General features: G+C 39.6%; 3 protein-coding genes, 1 long non-coding RNA gene and 2 other non-coding genes across 7 annotated transcripts in view; 2 read left to right on the top strand and 4 right to left on the bottom strand.

Annotated features, from left to right (window-relative positions):
• Positions 1-2,254, bottom strand: part of eif3k (eukaryotic translation initiation factor 3, subunit K) — a 9,981-nt gene extending 7,727 nt beyond the window's left edge. The window contains exons 1-3 of the mRNA XM_053651939.1: positions 2,065-2,254; positions 1,503-1,601; positions 756-876 (exon numbers count right to left, since the gene is read on the bottom strand). Of these exons, the coding sequence (XP_053507914.1) occupies positions 756-876; positions 1,503-1,601; positions 2,065-2,126 (282 nt within the window). The 5' untranslated portion in view covers positions 2,127-2,254. The remainder of the gene's footprint in view (positions 1-755; positions 877-1,502; positions 1,602-2,064) is intronic.
• Positions 2,255-5,032: 2,778 nt separating this feature from the next.
• si:ch1073-429i10.3 (uncharacterized protein LOC100331798 homolog) lies at positions 5,033-7,496 on the bottom strand. Of its 2 annotated transcripts, none has more exons than XM_053651968.1 (4): positions 7,405-7,496; positions 6,255-6,398; positions 6,021-6,174; positions 5,033-5,849 (listed from the first exon to the last, which is right to left on the bottom strand). In XM_053651968.1, exons 2-4 carry the CDS (start codon positions 6,380-6,382, stop codon positions 5,721-5,723), a joined length of 411 nt encoding a protein of 136 aa, XP_053507943.1. In that variant the 5' UTR covers positions 6,383-6,398; positions 7,405-7,496; the 3' UTR covers positions 5,033-5,720. The 2 variants fall into 2 exon arrangements, with proteins under 2 accessions (XP_053507943.1, XP_053507941.1); XM_053651966.1 differs by lacking the exon at positions 7,405-7,496 and adding an exon at positions 6,954-7,306.
• Positions 7,497-9,403: 1,907 nt separating this feature from the next.
• On the bottom strand, positions 9,404-14,018 carry LOC128624529 (uncharacterized). The gene is made up of 4 exons (XR_008388777.1): positions 13,635-14,018; positions 13,256-13,337; positions 12,884-13,078; positions 9,404-10,389 (listed from the first exon to the last, which is right to left on the bottom strand). It is a non-coding gene; the product is annotated as an uncharacterized LOC128624529 (long non-coding RNA).
• Positions 14,019-14,160: 142 nt separating this feature from the next.
• trnap-ugg (transfer RNA proline (anticodon UGG)) lies at positions 14,161-14,232 on the top strand. Its single transcript has one exon. It is a non-coding gene; the product is annotated as a tRNA-Pro (tRNA).
• A 1,299-nt stretch (positions 14,233-15,531) lies between these two features.
• Positions 15,532-15,605, top strand: trnai-aau (transfer RNA isoleucine (anticodon AAU)). The gene has a single exon. It is a non-coding gene; the product is annotated as a tRNA-Ile (tRNA).
• A 603-nt stretch (positions 15,606-16,208) lies between these two features.
• The window catches only part of ngef (neuronal guanine nucleotide exchange factor), a 20,787-nt gene continuing 16,995 nt past the window's right edge, over positions 16,209-20,000 (bottom strand). Inside the window, exons 12-16 of the mRNA XM_053651696.1 lie at positions 19,826-19,989; positions 19,323-19,481; positions 17,905-17,984; positions 17,617-17,721; positions 16,209-17,407 (exon numbers count right to left, since the gene is read on the bottom strand). Coding sequence (XP_053507671.1) covers positions 17,181-17,407; positions 17,617-17,721; positions 17,905-17,984; positions 19,323-19,481; positions 19,826-19,989 — 735 coding nt within the window. The 3' untranslated portion in view covers positions 16,209-17,180. The remainder of the gene's footprint in view (positions 17,408-17,616; positions 17,722-17,904; positions 17,985-19,322; positions 19,482-19,825; positions 19,990-20,000) is intronic.

The raw sequence follows: 20,000 nt of genomic DNA on the forward strand, positions 1-20,000 counted from the left end.
CAAACTCCCACATCTCCGCCTCTAACGCCTCAAACTCCCACATCTCCGCCTCTAACGCCTCAAACTCCCACATCTCCGCCTCTAACTCCCACATCTCCGCCTCTAACTCCCACATCTCCGCCTCTAACGCCTCAAACTCCCACATCTCCGCCTCTAACGCCTCCAACTCCCACATCTCCGCCTCTAACGCCTCCAACTCCCACATCTCCGCCTCTAACTCCCACATCCCCGCCTCTAACGCTTCTGACTCCCACATCTCCGCCTCTAACGCCTCCAACTCCCACATCTCCGCCTCTAACTCCCACATCTCCGCCTCTAACGCCTCAAACTCCCACATCTCCGCCTCTAACGCCTCAAACTCCCACATCTCCGCCTCTAACGCCTCAAACTCCCACATCTCCGCCTCTAACGCCTCAAACTCCCACATCTCCGCCTCTAACGCCTCCAACTCCCACATCTCCGCCTCTAACTCCCACATCCCCGCCTCTAACGCTTCTAACTCCCACATCTCCGCCTCTAACGCCCACATCTCCGCCTCTAACGCCTCAAACTCCAACATCTCCGCTCATGACCACAAACTATTCTTATGTGTCAGTAATCAGTCTGAAGATCACACAGCGTGAAGCTATTACTGAGGAGCATCTCAGCATGCTAAACTAATGCACACTGCATTAACACACACAACCAACACAGTATAACAGCAAAGGGACAACAGTGTGTGTGTGTGTGTGTGTGTGTGTGTAAGTAAAGGATACATGTGGTTGGTCGATCATACACTTGCACAGAGTGAAGTCGGTGTGTGGGAGGTTTGTTAACGCCTTCAGCAGGATCTGTGACGTCACACTGGTCTGGAAGTAGGCAGGGTTAAACTGGTACCTACACACACAGACACACACACACACACAATAGGTGTCAAATTTGATCCGATGTGTTTTGTCTCTCATTCAGCATCAGATTAGTGCTGATCATAAATAAAATATAAAACATTAGAAATGTGTGAGAGAGTCAGTGACGGTGTTCAGGTGTGTGTGTGTGTGTGTGTGTGTCAGTGTTCAGGTGTGTGTGTGTGTGTGTGTGTGTGTGTGTGTGTGTGTGTGAGTCAGTGAGTGTTCAGGTGTGTGTGTGTGTGTGTGTCAGTGACAGTGTTCAGGTGTGTGTGTGTGTGCGTCAGTGACAGTGTTCAGGTGTGTGTGTGTCAGTGAAAGTGTTCAGTGTGTGTGTGTGTGTCAGTGACAGTGTTCAGGGGTGTGTGTGTGTGTGTGTCAGTGACAGTGTTCAGGGGTGTGTGTGTGAGTCAGTGACAGTGTTCAGGGGTGTGTGTGTGTGTGTGAGTCAGTGACAGTGTTCAGTGTGTGTGTGAGTCAGTGATGGTGTTCAGATGTGTGTGTGTGTGTGAGTCAGTGACAGTGTTCAGTGTGTGTGTGAGTCAGTGATGGTGTTCAGATGTGTGTGTGTGTGTGTGTCAGTGACAGTGTTCAGGTGTGAATTTAAACCCGTCTCACAGTTTGAGCACAGCCAGATTGGCCTCCAGGTCGTAGGCGTTTTCTCTCGCCTGAGTCTCCACATAACGCTCCAACGTGGACAGATTCTCCGGATTATACCTGAGAAATAAAATAAACACACATTACTGTAGTAACGGCATGCAGGTGTGTGTTTCTCTAAAATAGACATCTGAACATTTTCATTATGAATAAATGTTAGGTTGTGGAACAGTTGTAGCGTTTAAAGGTCAGACATTAATAATAAGATGATATTCTGTAGTCCTGAGTTTTAATAAGCGCACCCTGAAGATGTAAAAATATTTAATATTAAATATATTAAAGTTCATTCTCTTTAAATTGATTACAGATTTATATCTAAATTTAACTCTAATAAACTCCAGCACTGTTCAACTTCTATAATCAATTTCACACATAAAACCTCCAAAACAGAACATTTTCTCCACAACACAGTAACTATTCACATTTTAATGACACTCTGCTGAATAAAGAACATTATACACTTTCATTTCCCTGAAATGTGTCCAGTTAGCATTAGCATTTTAGCTCATATTCATAAACTTACCTGTCGATGCCTCTTAAAAGTTTAGCGACATTCGCGCGCATTTGCTCAAAAGATGTGGCCATGTTTAATAAATAAAACCTCCAGCTACTGAAATTCTGTACAGGAAATTAATAATGAAAATAAAAATATAAACTACACACGTGGAGACGGAAACAGTGGCGCAGACCACACCGGAAGTGACCGAAAAGAACCGGAAACAGTCCGACAGCGTGAAAAGTCCGGGCACATTTCGAGTTTCAAGGGTTTTTTTTAATCATTCAAGAAATATGAACATTATACACTTCCGTTCAGTTACAATTATTAAATATTATACAGTTAAGTATGTATAAACCACAATAAGGAGAAAGGAATAAAAAGGTGTCAGGGGCAGGTAATATTATAAAGAACAAAATAAGTACAAGTGACAATTTAACTATCAAATAAATACTTTATAATGCTCACAAACTTTTAAGGTCTTTATAGCTTTTTTATTCAAATAGTCTCTAATACTGTCCGTGTACAGCCTTAAGTCAACAAAACCATAAAGTTGGGTTTCTTATTAGTAAACCTGCATTTATGAATGTGAAATTTGGTCAAAGATATTAACAAATTAATTAAATAAAAGCTTCTTTAGATTAATCCAGGAAGTGAAAAAATACATTTAACCATAACAGTGAAAGAGGTCTTGAACACTGAATAAATTTCTGTACGTTACGCCGCAATATAACTGAACAAGAACAATGTTAAATAAATGCAGTGATTTGATGTCATTGAAGAAAATACAGTTTATATTTATGCCTTTTAAATTTCTGTAAAATAACTCTGGGGTAATAACTACACCTTTCCCAGCAAATCACTTTTTCATTTAATAAAGAGTTTCAATATGATATAACAACAATTTAATATGATACAGTAACAATTTCTCTCTGAGAAAGAGTGCGAATAGCTCTATTATTATTTTTGTAGGTTAATAAAAAAACAATCTTTACCAGCAAAAGATTCAAAAACATCATATGAGGCCAATTGGAAAGAAGAATGTTCATAAACACATTTAAATAGTGTGTGAGTGCCTGAGGGGGATCGAACCAATAACAACTGAAAACTCCCTTTGGGTAACTGGTATTTTAAAATTAAAAAGAAAGTCTTAGTGAGAAATAAGTCTATGCTCTCTATTGTATAACTGATTAACCAGATTAATACTGTTATCAAACCAGTTCTTATACAAGAGAGATTTATGTTTGTATAACATATCTCTATAATTCCAGATGAAATAATGGTGGGGAGAAAAATTGTGTTTGTAGATTAAAGACCAAGACAAGAGAATTTGTTTGTGGAAGGCTGATAATTTAGCTGGAATTTTGGCTATATTGTAATTACACAATAAAACAAGACCACCAGTGTTTAAAAATACATAATGAGGAATCAAATTCCAGACAGAAGTGTTTTTTTTTTTTTAGTTAAATGATGCTTAATCCAGTTAATCTTAAAAGTGTGATTCATAGTGGTGAAATCTAAAAGGTTAAGGACACCCATTCTCATAAATATTCATGACTACAGACTTTCTGATATATACATAAAAAAAATTTAAAAGCATTTAATCTTATAATTTTTCTATTTGGTGATTAAGATATAAAGATAATACGGCATAAGTCACTCTGGCTTTACCATCAGCGTTTGTGAGCAGAACTCAGAGCCTTTTAAAGAAAGATCTCTTTAAAGCCAGAGGTTTAGTTTATTTTTATTCAGTATGGGGTTAAAGTTCAGAGAACATCGCTTCAGCTGATCTTTTCACAATAACAATTCCTAAATATGTTACACTGTCTTTTACTGGAAAGTTTTAAATATTTGGTAATCACAGTCTTTGATAGGGATAAGCTCACCTTTACTAATATTGATATACAGACCAGAAGCACTAGAGAAATAGTTAATAATATTAACTGCAATTGCAATTTGATCAGTTATTCGAGTAGAGTGATATCATCAGCTACTGAATAATGTTGCATTCTTTATGCTGATAAATTTATTTACAGTATCTATTTATAGTCAGTTATTATTATCATCATCATCATCATCATCTCTAGGCTATAAATCAGGGAGGGTCATACGTACGGCTCGCGGGCCAAAGACCGGTAATAGTTAAAAATGTGCAATTTAACATTAGTCAACAGCTTCACTACGAAAGAGTTGGGTTTGGTGGAATCCTATTGTTCATGCAATGCCATAAATTTTAAAGTGCAATACCATATTTTTCCGTTTCAAACACATGGGACAAAGTTTTTTGCATTTGTACAAACACTGACCAGTTGTAATGCACACATGTAAATGATAATCAGAAGAAAATTGAACATGTTTGTCTTAAGAAATCTGACGTTGTTCATGATATGTTTTGTAAAAGGATATTTCATTAAATATGAAGATTTTCCTAATGTACTTGTACTTCTTTGCACGAAAACAAAGGGAAAAACATGGACTTATTTATAGGTAATTATGCTATGATTTTACTGGCCCGGCCCACTTGACATCTAATTAGGCTGTATGTGGCCCCTGAACTAAAATGAGTTTGACACCCCTGCTATAAATAATCAAATATATATTAAAAAAAAAAGAAGTAATATCTGAAAAAATTCCACATAACTAAGATGATAAAAAAGGTACAGAATATAATTAGGTTTTAGTCGATATTATTTGTTAAGTTTACAGCTGAGATAGAAAGGCCTGCAGTGATGTGTTTATAACGTACATTTTTTCCTTAGAATACAAAATAAATATTTAATAGAGGTGATGCCTGAACATTAAAATTCCAAATATATTTTATGTGCCAAAATAAATGAGCACTCACTCTACTGTATAATATTTACAAGTCAATAACATGCTGAGTTACAGGAGTGGATAATGTTCAGGTGTTAAGGTGCAATAATCGTGTTTATCCTGACTCACTGCCTGTTTGTCATCAATATATAAGAGATAGAAATGAGACAGAGAGGAGCAATGAGGACAAACAACTCCTTTATTTATCTATCGAATAAAATCTGATACCCCAAGATACACTTCATACAAAACAATGTAGAAAAACCTGAGCAGTCACCTGCTAACGACACACTGATTAATAAACATGAGTGCAGAAATAAGTCAAATTAAAAATGAAACAGTGGTGTGTGTGGTGTGTTTATGAATCTGTCGCACTGTCAGAGAGAAAGACGGCAAAAAAGTGGAGCAAAAAATATATATTTTTGCATTTTTTATATTTTATTTCTGTTCTTAAACTGGTGAAAATGTGACAAACACTTTCGTACTGAGATTAAAACTAATACAAATATAAAAGCACTCAGTAACACGCACACACACACACACACACACACACACACAGAAGGAGAATCGGAGCACAATACAGCCAGTGATGAAGCTCGCTATACACAACCAATAACCCTAAACCCAAATAATGCAGATTTTACCCACAGTTCCACACCAAAACCTACAGCCAATCAGGAGCCTCTATGTGTTACACTCAAGAGGTTTTCACTAATCACACACACACACACACACACACACACACACATAAAACCAGCAGCACAGCCGGTGACTAGATACACAGTGAGAGACAGACCTTGTGTGACATATGAGAGGGTGTAATTAGGAAAGTGTGTGTGTATATTTTTGTAATATCGAGTGTGTGTGTGTTAAGCACGTTCTCCACGGATGCGGCGTGCCAGCTGGATGTCTTTGGGCATGATGGTGACACGCTTGGCGTGGATAGCACACAGATTAGTGTCCTCAAACAGACCTACCAGGTACGCTTCACTCGCCTCCTACACACACACACACACACAATTAACACATTAATAACACTGAGACTTTTTAATTCTTTACCACTTCAGCTTCATTCAAGGTCAATAAAGTTTAATAAATAGGAGTTCTGAGATATATATATATGACACATTATTAAGTCTGTCTCCTTTAAATACTGTGGTGTGTTTTACCTGTAGGGCTCCAATGGCAGCGCTCTGGAACCGCAGATCGGTTTTAAAGTCCTGAGCGATTTCTCGGACGAGGCGCTGGAACGGCAGCTTCCTGATCAGCAGCTCTGTGGATTTCTGATAACGCCGAATCTCACGTAGAGCCACGGTGCCGGGCCTGAACACACACACGCGTATGTAAATACGAAACACAATCTATTACCACTACACCAGAAGAACCCTGGCCCTGTGAGTCACCTGTAACGGTGCGGTTTCTTCACCCCTCCTGTAGAGGGCGCACTCTTACGGGCAGCTTTAGTGGCGAGCTGTTTACGGGGCGCTTTCCCTCCTGTGGATTTACGGGCTGTCTGCTTTGTACGGGCCATAACTGCTGAAAATCACCTGAAAAAAAAACCCACCCACACACAATAATAAATTATTTTATACCCCAACAAATGTTTATGTTCATTTAAATCTGAAGATAGACCATGAATCTGGATCAGTAGTACTCTTATAGTATTATGATTTTTAAATACACTAAATGTGGCACTGTCTCTCAAAAAAATGAAGATGCAAGTTTGTTTTTCAGTTTGTGACCTTGTATATCCACCAATCAGATCCCGCCATCTCATTCAGGCTGCTTTGGCGATTTAATATTAATAATAATCTTTAAAACTGTTTATTCTAGTAAAAGTATATAATCGCGGATCAGGAAAAAAACATACAAACAAACAAAAAATAATAATAAAAGTCGTTTGGAATCAGAAAGATATTAATCACCAAAAACTCCGTAAACTGCACTGTAAACAAACAAACAAAAACAAACGCATTTACTTTCGGCTCCAAAGAGACGGTGCCAATTTCAGCACCCAATCAAACGGGTCAGTACAACATTTTAACCAATCAGACAAAAAGGCGGGACAAACTAATCTCTTAACAAATGAACGCGCAACTCACAGTTTCACAGACACAGCTCATTTGCATGTCCCCGCCCCCCAAAAACCTGATGTAATGGCTGCTCAGGAGACGCTGAAGAGCGAAAATAGCAGTTAGAAGCGCGAAAGGATAATACTGCATTTTACGTTAAAATACGAGTTTTATGTTCACCATTTATGAGCTAAATATGCGGTCCAACACTTTTACTAATCTCTAGAGGCACTGTTAGGCCGAAATGTGCGTTCAGTGATGTTTTAACAGGAGGGGAAGCGGATTAGTGAAGTGTAAAGGGAGAAGGACGGAGTTGCTCTTCACCGCGACGCCGTTTCAACTAACAATCAATTTTAACTTCTTTATTTTACTCTTACATAGCCTGTAATAATGATAAATTTATATAAAAAAAATAAATAATTACACATTCGGTTTGTTTGACTGTTTTTTCAGGGCTAATAACGACTAAACCCAAACTCACCTTGTATGTTTACGCGGAAAGTGAAGAGACGTTATTATGCTTGAATGTCGTTTTTAGTGGTTCGTTGTAACGTTGTAAGTGTTGTGTTTATACCACCCGTATTCCGACAAGCCCCGCCCCATGTTGTTGGATAGTACCGTCGTTCTAGATCACGAACAATGCTCTGATTGCACAGCGTTAGTGTCCATTTGAAACACAAGCCAATCCTTGGACAGGAGGAAGCATGTGCTAGAAATACGGGTGTAAAAAGCAGCGCGACAGCGAGGAAACGTTTGAATCTAAAATGGCGGGACATTCCCATGATGCACTACGGCCAGTGCCACCATTTGGATGATAGTCTTGCTTCCGAAGACAATGTTTTAACTTTAATATTTTTAATTTATTATGAAATTAAAGATTTTTTGTCATCAGTTAATTTTGTTTCTTTTGTAATAGGTGTAAAGTTTAAAGTGATAATAAAAAAAGGCACATTAGTGACATAATTTACCATCAATAATGCACTGACATTGTTCTTTTATGTGTGTGTGTGTGTGTGTATATATATATATATATATATATATATATATATATATACACACACATACGCAGTATCTCACAAAAGTGAGTACACCCCTCACATTTTTGTAAATATTTGATGATATCTTTTCATGTGACAACACTGAAGAAATGACACTTTGCTACAATGTAAAGTAGTGAGTGTACAGCTTGTGTAACAGTGTAAATTTGCTGTCCCCTCAAAATAACTCAACACACAGCCATTAATGTCTAAACTGCTGGCAACAAAAGTGAGTACACCCCTAAGTGAAAATGTCCAAATTGGGCCCAAAGTGTCAATATTTTGTGTGGCCACCATTATTTTCCAGCACTGCCTTAACCAGAGCTTCACAGGTTGCCACTGCAGTCCTCTTCCACTCCTCCATGACCACATCACGGAGCTGGTGGATGTTAGAAACCTTGTGCTCCTCCACCTTCCATTTGAGGATGCCCCACAGATGCTCAATAGGGTTTAGGTCTGGAGTCATGCTTGGCCAGTCCGTCACCTTCATCCTCAGCTTCTTTAGCAAGGCAGTGGTCGTCTTGGAGGTGTGTTTGGGATCGTTATCATGCTGGAATACTGCATACTGATCATGCTCTGCTTCAGTATGTCACAGCTGGCCATATGCTATTCCTGTGAAAGACTCGCGGTCTCTGTTGTCCCACAATATATAGTTTGTGAATATTAACATGTGAGATTTGTAAGATGATTGTGCTTAATTCTATAAGGAGGGAGCATTCAAATGAAAAACAAGTAGGTGTGTGTGTGATTTATATTTTGGTTTAGCTGGATGGATTTCTTACAGCCTTACCTCCTGAACTAACACAAGGATTTTTCTGATGGAGACACAAATCACTTCTGTACTTCACTCTGGATGAGAGACTCTGCTGTAACTGATGCAAATGTAATGAAGCCCCACATTAAATAATGTGTTAAATAATGACTCACAAAACAGTAGGAGTATGAGTAGTAGCTCTTTTACAAGCTATTCCTTAATAACCTATTATTATTATTATTATTATTATTATTATTATTATTATTATTATTATTATTATTATTTAAACACACTGTCATTTTTTCCCTAAACAGCCCCCAGAGTGAAGAATTTAAACATTACAAGATTTCCAACAGAATAATGGTCTGTTGTGTAGTTTAGTGAAGCAAAGTGGAACCTCATCGAAGAGGGCATCAAATATGTAGATGAGCTGCAGGACAGCAGTGAGGAGGAGAGACAGAGGGACAGAGCCGTGTGTCTGCACTGCAGTCAGGACGTGACACACATCAATCATCGCCTATGTGTTATTAAACAGAAACGAGTTAAACACACGCATTCATTTACCTGCTGATTCATTATTAACTAATCATAGATAATCATGGACACTTTTACAGGAAGAACTAGCTTGAACACCAGTAACGTTTCCACACCGCTGACTGTTAAGAATCGAGTATAACTTATAAAGACAGGATGCTTTTTGGATTTTGAAGCTTGTGGCCAGAAAAGTGTACAAAAATATCAGACACTCCATGAGTCATTTCCTATAAGATATTCACCCTCTGCATCTCACCTCATAACTTTCATTGTGCCCATATTTGTACAAATCTGAAGGTAATCCCATAATACCAAGCGGTGTGACTCAGACCAGCCGATGAAGCTGATCTGCAGCATCATGAACTGCTTCACGTCGATCTTCCCCACGCGGGGATCTAACTCCTGTCCCAAGTCCTTCAGGGCACACCCTAAACCAGAATCCCTGTCTGTCTCTCTCTCTCTCTCTCTCTCTCTCTCTCTCTCTCTCACACACACACACACACACACACACACACACACAGCAGGAATTAATTAGCAATATTCCTCTCAGCTATTTTGTAAACTAGCTTTAAGAAGAAATTGAAACACAACCACAACCAATACAAAGTGCAGTGAAATGCTTTTTTTGACACAAAAACCATAATTTACTTCTATACAGGTAGGAAAGGAGAAATATAAAAATAAACATACGATATAACACAGATCAGTGGCAGAAACAGTACAAATGTATTTTGAGTAATGTGTAGTTGTTTGTGCTATGCAACATCAGGCTGAGGTAGAGGATGTTGTGAAAATAAGTTGACACAGGGACGGGTTGAGTCCCAGGTCCTCCAACTTGGTGGTGAGTTTGGAGGGAATTATAGAGTTACTTTTTAATAATAGAGTTAATAATTTCCCTCGCTGGTGTCCAGATGGCTCAGGGCTGTGTGTAGGAGGAGTGTGATGGCGTCCTCAGTCCAGCGAGTGGGATGGTATGTGAACTGTAATGGGTCCAGGGTGTCAGGTAATGAAGAGGTGATGAAGTTCCTGACCAGCCTTTCAAAGCACTTCATCACAACTGAGGTCAGGGAGACTGGGCGATCATCACTGAGGTAATATGGGGTTTCTTTGAGACAGGAATGATAATGGACTGTTTGAAGCTCTAAATTGTGTGTGTGTGTGAGAGAGAGAGAAAGGGTCAGTGACAGTGTGTCTTAGGGGGTGCACAGAATAATCAATTAATACATTCACTAATGAAAATATTAGATAAAAAATTTACACTATAAATTTAAAAGCATGTTGATAATAATCAACAGTTGGAATGTTTTATTCATATAATATAATAATTTCTTCATCAAAATCATCAATTTGTATACTAGATTCCTTACCCACATAGCTCTTCAAACAGATTATTCCAGATGTAATCACGCCCCTTCTAAATATAATCAATTCTTCCCTTATCACTGGCTATGTACCTAAATCATTTAAACTAGCAGTTATTAAACCCCTGATTAAAAACCTGACCTCGACCCCTCTCAACTGTCCAGCTATAGACCGATATCAAATCTCCCCTTCACCTCCAAGATCTTAGAAAAGGTTGTACACAGCAGCTCTGCTCGTACTTACATAGGAACAACATTCATGAAATGTATCAGTCAGGATTTAGACCTCATCATAGCACAGATACAGCGTTAGTTAAAGTAGTAAATGACCTACTACTGTCCTCTGATCAGGGTTGTGTCTCGCTGCTTGTGTTACTTGACCTTAGTGCAGCTTTTGATACTATAGATCATACTATTCTCCTTGGTAGATTAGAAAATGTTGTTGGCATTAAGGGAACAGTCCTCTCCTGGCTCAGGTCTTATCTGACCGATCGTTATCAGTTCGTAGATGTAAATGGAGACTTCTCTATTCACACTGAGGTAAAGTTTGGTGTTCCACAAGGTTCTGTTTTAGGGCCACTGCTTTTTACTTTATATATGCTACCTCTAGGTCAAATTATTCGTAAACATGGAATTAGCTTCCACTGTTATGCTGATGATACACAGCTGTATGTTTCAGCGAAGCCAGAGGACAGACTGAAGCTTAGTAAAGTTGAGGAATGTGTAAAGGACATTAGACGTTGGATTAACTTCCTCTTACTTAATTCTGATAAGACAGAAGTACTTGTACTAGGACCACATGTAGCTAGAGGTAATCTTTCTGATCTCACAGTTACTCTGGATGGTCTTTCTGTTTCATCATGTGCAGCAGTAAAAGACCTTGGAGTGATTATTGACTCCAGTCTATCATCTGATGCTCATGTAGATAATATTACTAGGATAGTCTTCTTTCATCTCAGAAATATTTCTAAGATAAGAAATATATTGTCACTACATGATGCAGAAATACTAGTTCATGCATTCGTCACCTCTAGACTAGATTACTGTAATGCCTTACTGTCTGGATGTTCCAGTAGGAGCATAAACAATCTCCAATTAGTCCAGAATGCAGCTGCTAGAGTCCTAACTAGAACCAGAAGATACGACCAAATCACCCCGATCTTATCCACACTGCATTGGCTCCCAGTGAAATCTCGCATTGATTATAAAACACTATTATTAAAGCACTAAATGGTCTCGCGCCACAGTATCTAAGCGACTTTTTGGTTTTCTATGATCCCCCATGCCTACTTAGATCAAAAGATGCAGGCTATTTGTTGGTACCTCGAATAGCGAAGGCTACAGCAGGGGGAAGAGCTTTCTCTTATAGAGCCCCACAGTTATGGAAAAGTCTTCCAATTAGTGTTTGGGACTCAGACACAGTCTCAGTGTTTAAGTCTAGGCTTAAAATTATTTGTTTACTCAAGCCTACCCTGACTAGACTTCCTGTTACGCTAAGCACAGTCCTAACAGTCTCTTCTCTCCCTCTCTCCTTCTGTCGAGCCTCACACGATTTTATGGAGATACTAGAGATCCTGATCCTCTCTGCTCTCCGGACCTGCCTGACCCGTTCGGATGTCCTACCTCTGGATGGAGCTCTCATCAACTCCAATTCCAGATGGACACACTCACTGTGGTTGCTAGGACAACGGTTGCTTCTAAGGCCCCGGGACTGCAAATACCACATGCAGTTTTGCACTCGGGTCTCCTTTGAACAGTGGACTAGTTCAACAAATAGACTTCATATAAAACCATAATGAACTTTCCTTTACTTTCACACTATCTGTTGTGACCCAGATGAGGACGGGTTTCGTTCCGAGTCTGGTTCCTCTCAAGGTTTCTTCCTCTTAACATCTCAGGGAGTTTTTCCTCACCACCGTCGCCACCGGCTTTCTCAATTGGGATAAATTCGCACATTTAAAATCTGTATCCTGTGTTTATATATTTCTGTAAAGCTGCTTTGAGACAATTTCTATTGTAAAAAGCACTATACAAATAAAATTGAATTGAATTGAATTGAATTGGAGAACACTGGCTCAGAGTCTGATCCAGACTCGTTTTTGTACACTTCTGAGTCCAAAGGCAGAAAAATCTACAAGACACTGCTGTAGACATCACATTCTACACTGAGCTTCCAGCCCATCCACATCACAGCACTTATTGCACCAATTTATTTATTTTTGTTGTTAACAGTGTAGAGTAAAAAAAAAGCATGGAAGCGTGTGTGTGTTTTACCTGCTGTGTTGCTGTGTGCATTTGTGTGTGTTTAGAGGAACACACTGATAAGGAAAGAGAGGACAGAGGCAGCACTGATCAGAGGAACCACTCTGCTCGACACACTGCTGCAGCAGAACACACCACACCACCACACACACACTAACGTCAACACACACACTAACATCAACACACACACCACACCTGCATGTACACCTGCAACACAACACACAACTAACATTTCTCAGATGTTTAAAATGACAATGATACCTGTTGAAAAGTTTTCAGCTCCTATTCTGCTATTCTGAGGACTGTGTTGACTGTGTAGTCCACAATTGTTTCTGTTTTATACTGTAAACTGAAAATATGCTTTAAAATATCAAAGTGACTTACACATGTGGTTCCATTTACTGTGACTTTTTCTGGCACTGTCCTGAATCACTCTGTTTTTCTCTTCACGGAGGGCGGGATCCATCTGTTAAGCACAAACTTATTTAAATTTACTAAAAACTAATGGAATTGACTATTTTTTCTATACAGAGATTACATATTTATCAACCACAACAAATAATACAATTATTTAAAGTGTAGTTATTTCACACACACACACACACACAGAGTGAAATCAAGACCAATTTTGGGTTAATGAAAAAACTGTCCTCTGTTTACTGCTTTACATTCTGTAGATTTCGGAGGTTATAGATTATATGTAGTTATTAAATGTGCAATTAATGTGAAGTATCAAACATTTTGATTTGAATTTGTGTCATACCTGCTTTTCCTCTGACTGATCCGTCATCTGTTTCTGATCACACACTTCTGCAGGTTAAAGAGTCATTGCTCTCTGTTACGGGACAGGTATTTTTGTATTTCGCTTGTATTTTTCTCATTTGTAAGTCGCGTTGGATAAAAGCGTCTGCTTAGTGAATAAATGTAAATGTAATGTAGGTATAAACGGAGGGAGGAGCTCCAAGTGGGTGGGACTTTAACTCCAAGTGGGCTGTACAAACCTCTGCCATGTAAATTAAATGAGTTAAACGGGTAAACGTGCAGTTTTTAAATGTGCGCTCTAAAAAGTATTACATGTTGTGAAAAAGTAGATTGTCGTAGCTACTCTTCACAATGTTTTTAGTGTTTAATTAAGTGACGTAGTTTAACAAAACTATAACTAAACTGTTACGCCCTGAGTTCTGCAGGGACTAGATAAATTAGATAAACATTAATTTATCATGATATCATAATCAAACTATTGTATACATGGTTATGGTTACATGTATATATGGCTACTTCTATGCATCGGCTCGTTGGTCTAGGGGTATGATTCTCGCTTTGGGTGCGAGAGGTCCCGGGTTCAAATCCCGGACGAGCCCACGCTTTTATAATTTATTATATTGAATTGTGTTATTTAATGAATAAATGATAACTAACATTAGCCAATTAGTTGTAAACAAAATAGGCTAATAATATGTGTTAGCATGCTAATAAAGTATCACAGCAACCAGGAGTGGCTTTAAACGCAGTCTTCAATTAGTCACAATAACATGAATTGCTTGAAAAACAGGTATTTAAATTAAACCTGTGTAATTAAATAAATGGATTATTAACATGAATGTGAATGTGATTGAAATTAAAGGATCAGAGATTTTATCAATTAGTTAAAAAGGCTAGTACATCACAACACCTTATGCATGTTAATTTAAGGAAATGAATTAAAGACATTATTTGTCACATATATATTACAACACAGTGAAATTATTTTCTTTGCATATCTCAGCTAGTTATGAAAGTTGGGGTCTTGGCACAGAATCAGTTGTGATATGTCCTTCTGCAGCAGAAAAGTTTAAGGGCCTTTCTCAAGGTCTTTCTCAAGGTCCCAACTGTGGCAGCTTGGTGATGCTTCATTTATTTAAAGGACATCGTGCTGAATAATCTGTATGTATATATTTTATATATCTATTGTATAACAATATTCACTGTATTTTATTGCCAATTATTTTTGATAAGATTTATTTTGAAGTATTCAAGTTAGCAGATCTTGAGATTGAGCCAAATTGTTGATTATTTTCAAACTTCTGTTAATGTTATGTATTGACTTGTCAAATGTTTTCCTACTTTAATTTTTTTTTTATAAATTCATTGTTAAACTCAATAAATTCATCACATTTACTGCGTTGCATAACTGATAACTCATGTTTGAGTGGAGATAGGAGTCTGATAATAAGACTCCCACCTGTGAGGGTGGGAGTGATCTTCAAAATTCCGTTTTCAGGAACTTTGTGATGTATTGTCACCCTGTACAGGGTGTACCCCGCCTTCTGCCCGATGCTACTTGAGATAGGCTCCGGGTTCCCCGCGACCCTGAAGGATTAGCGGTATAGAAGATGGATGGATGGAATTTTACCCTCATGTCACAGTTCGGCTGCAGTTTTCACGGAGTGACCCAAATGTCTCCCCCAGAAGTTGTTGACTTTAATCACCGCTAGAGGTCGCCGTTTAGCTTCCACAGTGTGTGACAGAACTTCCCTTTGATCGAAATAAATCAGTCAACAAGATTTAGAAAGCATGACCCACTAGGGAACAATTAGTGCATTTTAAGACGAATAAAATAAATATGTGGTCTAATAGTAATGTTGTTTGTTTTTATAAACAAGTGGATCGCAGCGTCCTACGGCCGGTTAGCTCAGTTGGTTAGAGCGTGGTGCTAATAACGCCAAGGTCGCGGGTTCGATCCCCGTACGGGCCACTTCACCTTTTCACATTCCACAAAGTTTTTCTCGATGAGACGCAGGACAGAATCGACACAGCTTTATTCTCTGACATGGAAGCAGCAGGTTTATGCAGATTTATTAACATCATATAATACTGTTTATAACTCAGTTTATAATCTAATAAAATCCAACAAATCTAACTCTCTGACTGTAAGGAGTGTCACAAGGAGTGTCCTTTTCTCACATTCACATCATTTGCATATTCATGTGTTACACAAAGAAGAAAGACAGAGAATACAGAATAAAATGAAATAGAATAAAGTTTTATCACAGTAGAAAATAATTGATTATAATTTACATAAAGAAGAACTCTTTGTTCTTCTTCACGGTACCACATTAAAATGGTGTTTTTTTGTTAATATATTTTTTTATGTATACAAAATCACCAAATAGAGTTTCTGTTGTGCCTCTGTGTGTGTGTGTGTGTGTGTGCGCGCGCGTGTGTGAGCATCAGTGAATGATCTCTGCTGTGGAGGTGTAACAATAAACACTAAACTGTTGTGTCTGTGTGTATGTGTGTGTTTTCATTTCTTTGTTTTACTGGAGGAATAAAGTTTACCACATTATTCACACACAGAGCAGTTCATGTGGACTGTTTTACCAAATTCACATTTATTTCTGATATTATCACAAAAATCTCACTGATCAGAAACCGCATGCTTTTCAACATTTTATTCTGCATTAGCAATAAATTATATTATTTTACAAAACACAACATCAATCACCTGAAATTAGACACTGAGCTTAATACAGATACACAGGGAATCAGCCAGTGTCCCAGAATTAATTTCATTATCTATAATCATGCACGCACACACACACACACACACACATACACACACACACACACACACACACACACACACACACTCACACACACTGCACATGAGCTTTCTGTTTAAGGAAGAACTTACTGTTAAACCAGTTGTGTAAGATTATTTGTGTGTGTGTGTGTGTGTGTGTGTGTGTGAGTATGTATTGGATTAAACTCTCTATTGCAGTATGTGCAAAACCTGCACTCCTCATTTTTCCAGTTTTAGGCAACATTCCATACAGCAGTTTCTGTAACACACACACACGCACTTTCCCACAGAGGCTGAAAATAACCCTTCAGCGTCACAGAGGTGTGACTGAACACATTCATACGTCCTGAGTTATTAAGTTTTGATCATGGTCAGCGATACTGAGGCGTGTCGTCATGCAGCGTAAACAACAACAGGTTTAACACAAGCAGCTATTTAAAACACGAATGCGTTAATGTGCCTCATCAACTTCCCCTCATTCCTGCGAAATAATGCTAGTCCCTGACGTTAGTGTGTGCAGTAATTAGTCAATAAGTTGTGAGAACCATGGAGAAGTGAGAGTGTGTTGAGGGATGTAACACACTCGCTGCAGTGATGGTGTTTCTGCTCTACACACATGGGGTTTTGTCATTATGGGAAGTAGATGAGGACACAATATCGGAACACACAGCTGATGTGTATGACCTTTGACCCCACAAGTTTATCTGATTCATGGTCACATGATCCAGGCTGATGCAGTAGTGTGGCTCAGAACTCCTGCTCTGATTGGTCAGTCCAGGTAGGTGTGTAGGATGTGTTTTTGGGGGTCCAGCGCCCCCTGGAGGCTCCTCCTCCTCCTCCCCCCTGCACCTGCTGGATCCTCTCACACTCCCGCAGGTTCTGAGCTCGAATCTCAGCACTCTTAATATCCTCCACCACACGGCACGGGAACCAACCACGTTCTCCATCATGCAGACGCTCGCCCATAATCCAGCCTGCGGGCGGGGGAGAGATGATGATCATGCTTATTATTATTATTATTATTATTATTATTTACATATACTTTATTTAATAAGGAGTTTGTAGACTGAGAGTGGAGGAGATCAACATCCTCTACAGAACTGACATCAACACTGACACCTGAATGTGACAAAAGTGCACAGAGGTCCTTTTTATGTGTTTGTGTTTGTGTTTGTGTGTGTACCGTCATTTGTCTCCTCAAGTACCAGCAGAATGTCAGCCATCTCCACTGATAGCTCATCAGGCTCCTGAGCCGAGTACGACTGAATACACTGCACCTGGGGAGAATCTGACACACACACACACACACACACACACACACACACATTACCTTCCTATAAGCATTAAGACTCATACAATTTTAATAAGATTTTTTTAAGTGTGTGTGTGTGTGTACCTGGTGCGTGTGTGTGTGTGTCGGTGGGTGTGTGTCGGTGGGTGTGTGTGTGTGTGTGTGTGTGTGTGGGTGTACCTGGTGTGTGTGCGCTGGCTGAGAGGAATCGTGTCCTGCGGTTTGGTGTGAGCGCGCATATCCAACGCAGTTTCTCACTCCTGTTCAGAGCAGACAACAAACACACACACTCTGAATTGAGACGTTCAGAAACGATGGCATATTTTAGTCATGTGACTCAGTCATGTGACCCATTCACCTCGAAACAAACAAGATGGTGGACGATGTTGTGCCGCAGTTGTTGTGTCTGAGATCCAGTTTAACAGCTTTGTTAAAGATTAATGTCACTTTCTCCAACCTTCAGATTGGATCTTTGAAAAACGCCTGAGGGAAACGACGCAGGCCGACGCTTCTGACGTTTTTATGCGTGCGCAGTACACGTGAGCGTTTTCACACGTTTCAGTGTGGACGGGCGATTTCTGGAAGACGTTTGAAAACGCCAGTGTAGACGGAGAGCGTTTTAAAGTGAAAATGCAGTTCTCAGTTCTATGCGGATTGAACCGGACGTAGCCTTAAGCCAATTTTCCACTGCACGGTACGACTCGACTCGCTTTACTTTTCTGAGTTTGCTTTTCCACTGCAGTTTAGTGCCTCAGCGTGGGTGCCATCTTCCACTCGCCTTCACACAGGAATAATGTTGTATTACTGAAGTCCCGTATAAATACACACTCAGGCTGTATTCCAAACACCTTTCCTGTTCACTGAACACGGAGCCTATTAAGGATGTAAAATAACTGCGTTCTAGAACCTGCGTAGTGAGTAAGTTAGATTCAGCCGTGACAGGAGCGACTTCGATAAACGCCTGTTTGGAAATCAGTATTGAGCGAGATGTAAAAATCTAAGACGGAAACCTTTGTTGTAATTTTATCTGTAATGAGATAAATTATACACAATTTTCAATTAATAGGATATTACCATACGCAAAGTATGTATTAAACAATACACATTTATTCAGGCACAATACAGAACCACTCGTTAAGGAGAACCCTTACTCCCTCAGTGCGTGGCTCACATTTCGTATCGGCTCGGCTCGCTCGGAACCTCGACCGAGGTGGTACTAAAAAAAGTACCAGGTACCAGTTACTATCCACAGTGGAAATCCCCCAAGAAGCGAGCAGTGTCGAGTCGAGCCGAACCGTGCGGTGGAAAAGCGTCATTAGAGTCAGATCAGTGGAGCATACCGACTCAAAGACGTTTTTGGACTCTATGGAGTCTGGAGTTGAACATGACATTAAAACCTCCCAGACACTGCTGAAGACATCGCATCCTCTATCCATCATTCATCTGTGAGGAGTCTGAATCCTGGAGGATGAGGATGGTACAGTTTCCTGCTCCTTCAGACTGGACTACACAACATTTCTCTTTATGTGTATATGCGATGCATTTGTGTATTTTGTGTGTGTTGTATGTTAATAAGTGTGTTAATGTGTGTGTCTCACATGCTGTTGGTCTTTAGCATGTAGCTAATTGGTCGCTCCTCTTGATTCTCCAGCAGTTTGAGCACAAATGCAAACGCTAATACCTGACCCTGATCCTCCATATCCTCAGTCCTCAACATGGAGCGACTGCATGAGTCCAACACCTGAAACTTCTCCCCACTTACACACACACACACACACACACACACACACACACACACACACACTTATCAATGAGTGAATTAAAGATTATTGCATACATTCATACAGGTCCGAGTGTTGTTAGTGTATCACTCGTTGTTAATGTTCCGCTTGTTATTAGTGTACCGCTTGTTGTTAGTGTACCGCCTGTTGTCAGTGTTCTGCTAGTTGCTTGCCAAATGTATGAGCTTTGGAGGCTTTAGTGTAAACATCCTTGATTGGTCGATATTATTGTTCTAATTATTTGTAGGGGCTGCCCTCCTATTGGTCAGTTATCTGGGTGTCATGTTTGTGTGTCGTATGTTGATGACATCACGGCTGACCTGGAGCTGCGCTTGGTGATGAGCAGCAGGTTATTGAACAGGAACAGGTAAAGGGGATGGAAAAGTTTCCGGCTTCGCATAGTGCGAGTGCTCTTCGGCCCGGTCATCTGCAGAACCTCGCCCTTCTTCAAGAGCCACCGGGAGTGAGATATCACTGGCACTGACTGGGGTCAAA

Source organism: Ictalurus furcatus, chromosome 20, assembly GCF_023375685.1.
Source record: "Ictalurus furcatus strain D&B chromosome 20, Billie_1.0, whole genome shotgun sequence".
NCBI classification, from domain to species: domain Eukaryota; kingdom Metazoa; phylum Chordata; class Actinopteri; order Siluriformes; family Ictaluridae; genus Ictalurus; species Ictalurus furcatus.